This window comes from Salpingoeca rosetta (genome assembly GCF_000188695.1).
Source record: "Salpingoeca rosetta unplaced genomic scaffold supercont1.8, whole genome shotgun sequence".
NCBI classification, from domain to species: Eukaryota; class Choanoflagellata; order Craspedida; family Salpingoecidae; genus Salpingoeca; species Salpingoeca rosetta.
This window is the reverse complement of record NW_004754926.1, coordinates 1,444,929-1,451,302: the sequence shown is the minus strand read 5'-3', so window position 1 is coordinate 1,451,302 and position 6,374 is coordinate 1,444,929. Positions and strand designations below refer to the sequence as shown.

Below are 6,374 nucleotides of genomic sequence, written 5' to 3'. Positions count from 1 at the left end.
TGTGTGTGTGTGTGTGTGTGTGTGTGTGTGTGGTGTGTGCGTGTGTGCGTGTGTGCGTGTGTGTGTGTGTGTGTGTGCGTGTGTGTGTGTGCGTGCGTGTGTGTGTGTGCGTGTGTGTGTACGTATGCCAAGTGCTTAACTTGTCTTGCCCACACGAACAATTCTCTCGTCTCCCCTCCCCTTCTCCTCCCTTGCATGCGTCACTCAACTTGAACATTGCAACACACCACCGTGCACCACCACCACCACCACTTCCTCCTGATGCCACGTGTCAGGTTGCACAAGCGACAACGTCCACGTCGCGCCTGAACGAGAGTCAGTTCCAGATGCCATCGCTCTTGCCGGACGCAGCTGGGTTTGAGGAGCCCCACACCAAGTCCCGCTCCCTGTCGCAGCTGGCACGCGACTCGCCCTCGCTCGGGTCTGTGCTCCTCCCCTCCGAGGTGGAGATCATGCGCCTGAGCGACGCCATCTTGCTCACGCCGCACCGCTCCCACTGGCGCGCGGCGTCGGGGATGGTGATTGTGACAAACTACCGCATCATCTTTGATGGCGCGCTGATGGCGGCTGGGGGGAAAAAGAATTGCCTGCAGGCAAAAGCGACGAGCGTGAATCCCCTCATGACAGCATCTGGTGCACAGGTGAAGCAAGAAAGAGAGCGGGCGCGAACAGCGGCAACAGCCCCAGCAGCAACAACGGCACCAGCCGCACCAGTGGATGTTGTGGAAGCACGACGGCGCGTCGCCCAGCGTGCACAGGACCATGCACCCACACCCACCACTCCCTCACTTGCCACCGTCAACGCCAACAAGACAGCGCCGGTGGCGTCGTCCTCGTCCCTGTCGTCATCATCACTGTCCCTGCCTGCAATGTCGAACAGTGGCGCTGGCAAGCAACCAAGCAGCGGCAACGACGACGGTGGTGTTGTGCTTCGGGATGCGCGCTCGCGTGAGACCATCTGGCAGCACCGCGCGTCTGTTGCAGCGGCCGCCCGCAAGTGCACGACGAGCGACCTGAACGATGCCGGTCTCTCAGGCTCGCGGGAATCCCAGCCCGTGTTTGGTGGTGTGCAGGGCAGTGAAACACGCAGTGGGCCACCATCGCTGGCAGTGTCAACCGACACTATGACAGATGCGCTCGAGGCATCGCTGAACTTGCACAATGGTGGCGATGGCGGCGACAGTCATGCCGGTGTGGAAGTGGATGTGTTCACCACCAGCACGGAGCTTGAGGTGTGCGCAGAAACGACCGTGCAGCGTGATGGCGACAGCGCTGCTGCTGGGGATGGAGGAGAAAAAGAAGAGGGAGAGGAGGAGGAGGAGGAGGCCGATGAGATGGACGAAGAGCTGATGCGGCGACAGCTCGAGCCGTCCGTCCCGTTTGTCGATGACGAGTAAGTCGCTGTTCAGTCGCTATTCAGGGTGCTCAGATGTACTGCTTGCTCGCCTGAGTGCGTGTGTCCTTGAGCATGCAGTGTTTGTTTGGTGTGTGCACTTGTGTATTTGCGTGTGGGGGGGGGGGGGGCTGTCTGTCTGCCTGCCTGCCTGCCTGTCTGCCTGTGTGTGCATTTTGAAACCTTTGAGCAAATGCAATACTAGATGTGTGTCACGACTGCGCTCGCACTAACACCCTGCCCACCATCCTGATTTCAGTGTTGAGAGTCCGCTGCCAGACGACTCGTCGTCCACCTCCTTTGCGCTCCACCCTTTCACCAGCACCGTCTCCGTTAGTGCACTTCGTGTGTGTACGTGTGCCTGTGTGTGTATGCATGTGTGTGTGTGTGTGTGTGTGTGTGTGTGTGTGTGTGTGCGGGATAACGTTTTGCGTTGTTCATTTTGTTCATCGTTGAGGAGCTGTTCGTGCAAGCATAGTTGCTGGTGGCGACTACCTTGTTCCGTGCTGTCGTGAGCACAACACATGGAGCGCTCATGGATTGCGTTGTGCTGGACAGGACTCGGCTGATCCGTGCGACACCGTGCGTGCATCTGCGACCATCACATCCATCCACCGCGTCAAGTGGTTTACCATCGATGCCGGCGCACACAAGGAGGTGCGGACCATGGTGTGAGCGCTGTTTCGTGTGCTCACTTGACAAACGTGGATCATGCGAAGCGCGTAGATTGCATCTCAACCAGATCGTGCGAAGCACGTAGATTGCGTCTCCACATCACCCTTCACACACACACGCACACACAAACGCACGCACACACAAACACACACGCACGCACCCACATACACACACACGCACGCACGCACACACAAACACACGCACACACAAACGCACGCACTCACACAAACGCACGCATGCACACACACACACACAGGCGAGCAAGTGGGAGCCACGCGGCATTGTCATCTCGACTCGCAACATGGTGACGATGCGTGTGTGCTTTCCCCTCAACCGCCGCGCCGCCATGAACGACCTCAAGGCAAAGATCCACCAGCTCTGCTCAGTGCAAAGCGTGCAGGTGAGCTTGTCATTGTGTGCATACGTTTCTGTGTGCGTCTGCGTTTGCGTGTCTGTGTCTATGTTTGCATGTACACATGTTGTATGTCAACATTGCATTTGCTGCATGTGTTGCATGTGTTGCGAGCATGTGCTTGCATGCTCATGTATCATATCCATCGCCACCGAAATGTGTGCAGAACACGTTTGCATACTTCACTGGACACAAACGAGAGCACTGGAGTCAGGACGACAACAAGATCAAGGTCACCACTGCCGTCCGCCGCGCCCTCAACCGCAAGGCAACCACCCGCCTGTCAACAGCACCGGTGAGGCTCCTCGTGTGTGTGTGTGCGCGCGTATTCGTGTGTGTGTGTATGTGTGTGTTTGTGTGTGTCTATCTGTGTGTGTCTGCGTGCGTCTGTGTCTATCTGTGTCTGTGTGTGTGTCTGCGTGTGTCTGCGTGCGTCTGTGTCTATCTGTGTCTGTGTGTGTGTGTGTCTGCGTGCGTCTGTGTCTATCTGTGTCTGTGTGGGTGTCTGCGTGCGTCTGTGTCTATCTGTGTCTGTGTCTCTGTGTGAACGTATATGTGCGTGCCTGTGTATCGAGACAGTGTTCGGGGTCAGCAGCCCACATCTCTGCCAGACGCAGGTGCTTTTTCACTTTCCTTGCACTGCTGCTCAACCCATCTCCAACGTCCACGTCACAATAGCGCCGCGGGTCAAAAGACAACACGAGAAGTGGCAGCGGAAACAGGAGCTTGCTTGGCATTGACACGCCCACTCCTTCCGTTCTTGGTTAGAGGTGCAAGCACTGGTCGGCTCAGCATGCACTCGCATTTACAAGCCACCTGATTCTGTCCCATGCATATTCACACTTGCACACACTCACACACACTTGCACTCACACTCACACACATACACACACACACTCTCTCTCTCACACACTCACACACTTCCACACACTCACACTCACCCATACGTACGTACGTACTCACACGAACACACCTTCCCGCTTGTACGTTTCTAGAGTTCCTGCCTGAGGATGCTGGTCTGCAGGACACCGTGTTCCTCTCGGATGCGAGTGCGTCGTCGACAGTGCAATCGCTCAAGCGCACAATGGACCGCATTGGTTTCGGCGCAAAGAGAAACAAGGGCGCAGCCGCACTCTGGAGAGCCTGCTTTGCCAACAGAAAGTACAAGGTACTTGTTTCTGCTTCTGCGTTGTGTGTGTGTGTGTCTGCGCGTGTGTCTGCGCGTGTGTCTCGGTATCCGTGCACTGCCTTGCGCCTCCCCCATCTGCCCCGAGCATGTGTTCTGTGACAAAACATGAAGTTGCAGCAATGGCCGTTTCGCCGTCGCCATTTGCACCTGCCGCGTAGCACCTGCACTTGCACGCACACGCGCGCTCAACGCAACGCTAACCACCACTCGTCACCCTCGCCTGTCACTGCCAGATTTCCGAATCGTATTCACCGCTGCTGTATGTGCCGTCGGAGATTGAGGACGAGGAACTGTCCCGCTGTTGTGTGCACTTTCACCACGAACGCATCCCAGCACTCACCTGGATCGACGAGGGCCGTGGCGGCGGTGTCATGGTGTAAGTCAGCTCGCGTGTGTCTGTGTATGTCTGTGTATGTCTGTCTGTGTGTGTATCTGTGTATGTCTGTGTATGTCTGTCTGTGTGTGTGCGTGTATGTATGTCTGTGTGTGTGCGTGTGTGCGTGTATGTCTGTCTGCCTGTATGCCTGTCTCTCTGTTTTGTGCTGGTCATGTGCCCTTCACAATTCACTTGCACGTCACCTGGTTTGCACTTGCATCCGTGGTTTCTGCCGTCCTTCCTGACAAAACTCCCACACCACGATGCACAATCACTCTTGCACACGTGTGTGGCATTCGGGTATGCTTGCACATGCACACGTGTCAGTTCGAGCCTGTGCATGCGGCCCTCAGAGCCGTCCGTTCGCCGGCTGTGGACAGAAATCGACAAGGCGGCAAACTTCAAGTCAAGGAAGCCAACGTATGTTGCACATGTGTGTGTGTGTGTGTGGCTGCGTGCTTGTGTGGCTGGGTTTGCCCATGACATGCTTCTATCGGTGTGAGTGCAAAGCTGTCCGTATCGTTGCATGTTGTGCCTCCACGCAAGTGCTCATGTGCGTGTGTATGGGGACAGGTCTCCCAATGTGTTCAACGTGGTTGATCGCCTTCCCCTGAGCTTCAAACGGTACAGACATGAAGCCGCGCCCGTGTGTGTGTGTGTGTGTGTGTGTGTGTGTGTGTGTGTGTGTGTGTGTGTGTGTGTGTGTGTGTGTGTGTGTGTGTCTGTCTGTCTGTCTGTGCCTGTCTGTGTCTGTGTGTCTGTCTGTGTGTGTGTGTGTGTGTCTGTGATTGTGTCTGTGTCTGTGCCTGTGATTGTGTCTGTGTCTGTGTCTGTGTCTGTGTGTGTGTATTTCCTCGAACTCTTCCCTTAAAGCATGTCAATAGCTTATCGTCCGTGTGTTACGCGTGTTGCGTGTGCATCTGTGTATATGTGCGTATGTGCAGGTCCCCTCGCGTCGTCGTGTTCACACATGGCACCGATATGTCGGTGCGTGCCGCAGCTGTAGCTGGGACTTCTGCATTCTTGCACAATGGTGTCCTTCATCGCACCCTTTGATTGTGGAATCCCGGACATCCACCCATGCAAATGTTCGCGCGCACACACACCCACACTAACACATGTGCACGACACTGCAAACACACTCCCTCACCGCCAGGCGACGCTGCCCAAAGGGTGGCGGCTGCTTGATCCAACAGCAACAGACGAGTACGCGCTCACGTTCACGGGGGAGACACTGCACCAGAGCTTCACGCAGCTGCAGTCGCTGTGCAACGAGGTGGACGTCCTGTCGTTCCTCACGCGCATTGAGTCAACCAACTGGCTCAACCACGTGGCGAGCCTGCTGCACTGGGCGTGCGTTGCTGCCGAATTCATCACCACGCACGACAGCCTCGTGCTGTTCTCCCTCGGATCAGGACGCGATGAAGCCCTGCAGGTGGGCTCAATCGTGGCTGTGGTGTGCGCATATATGACTGCGTGTGTGTGTATGTGTGTGTCTGCCTGTCTATCTGTCTGTCTGTCTGTCTGTCTGTGTATTTGTCTGTATCTGTGTGGGTGTGGGTGTATGTATGTGTGTCTGTTTGACTGCCTGCCTGTCTGTCTGTCTCTCCGTCTGTCCGACTTTGTTGCGTGCACTCATGCCTACACACATGTGACTGCTCGACTCTGCCTGCTTTAACGCATCCTTGTTCATGCACCGCCTCATGCGTTCCCTTCCTCACCAAGCTCTCAAGCCTGACGTCCCTGCTTCTGGATCCTTACTTCCGCACAATGGAGGGATTCAAGGTCAGTGGTAGGGTGGCGATGGCGAGCTAAGTTCCAGCACTTCATGTTTCCGCAACACCTCCCTAACTCTGTTCTTTCGTGTTCCAACACAACTACACGTGTTCCAACACAACTACACGTGTTCCAACACAACTACACGTGTTCCAACACAACTACACGTGTTTTACTCTTGACTCGCCCCTGCTTGCCGCGCGTGTGTGGCCACTCGACAGACGCTGATCCAGAAAGACTGGCTGCTGCTCGGCCATCCGTTCGCGTCGCGTGCCGGCATTCGAGACGACAGCCACGACGCCCCGTTCTTCATGCTGGTAGGTGGCATGAGCATGTGTGACATGTGTGTGTGTGTGTGATCTCTGCGTGTGTATCCGCTTCGAATCCCTGCAATCTCTCCACAACACGTTGAGAACTCCATACGAACCCCTAAACACCTCGCACCATACGCACACACACGCACGCACACACACACACACACACACACACACACACACACACACACACACACACACACACACACACACACACACACACACACACACACACACAC

The 6,374-nt window shown here is 55.9% G+C and overlaps 1 protein-coding gene across 1 annotated transcript in view; it reads left to right on the top strand.

Annotated features, from left to right (window-relative positions):
- Positions 1 to 6,374, top strand: part of PTSG_03787 (uncharacterized protein) — a gene marked incomplete at its 5' end in the record, with an annotated part of 19,639 nt that overhangs the window by 11,776 nt on the left and 1,489 nt on the right. The window contains 14 exons of the mRNA XM_004995463.1: positions 276 to 1,393; positions 1,653 to 1,725; positions 1,952 to 2,050; positions 2,325 to 2,468; positions 2,647 to 2,775; positions 3,159 to 3,243; positions 3,476 to 3,648; positions 3,903 to 4,045; positions 4,373 to 4,465; positions 4,619 to 4,669; positions 4,990 to 5,032; positions 5,202 to 5,480; positions 5,771 to 5,830; positions 6,043 to 6,138. Of these exons, the coding sequence (XP_004995520.1) occupies positions 276 to 1,393; positions 1,653 to 1,725; positions 1,952 to 2,050; positions 2,325 to 2,468; positions 2,647 to 2,775; positions 3,159 to 3,243; positions 3,476 to 3,648; positions 3,903 to 4,045; positions 4,373 to 4,465; positions 4,619 to 4,669; positions 4,990 to 5,032; positions 5,202 to 5,480; positions 5,771 to 5,830; positions 6,043 to 6,138 (2,586 nt within the window). The remainder of the gene's footprint in view (positions 1 to 275; positions 1,394 to 1,652; positions 1,726 to 1,951; positions 2,051 to 2,324; positions 2,469 to 2,646; positions 2,776 to 3,158; positions 3,244 to 3,475; positions 3,649 to 3,902; positions 4,046 to 4,372; positions 4,466 to 4,618; positions 4,670 to 4,989; positions 5,033 to 5,201; positions 5,481 to 5,770; positions 5,831 to 6,042; positions 6,139 to 6,374) is intronic.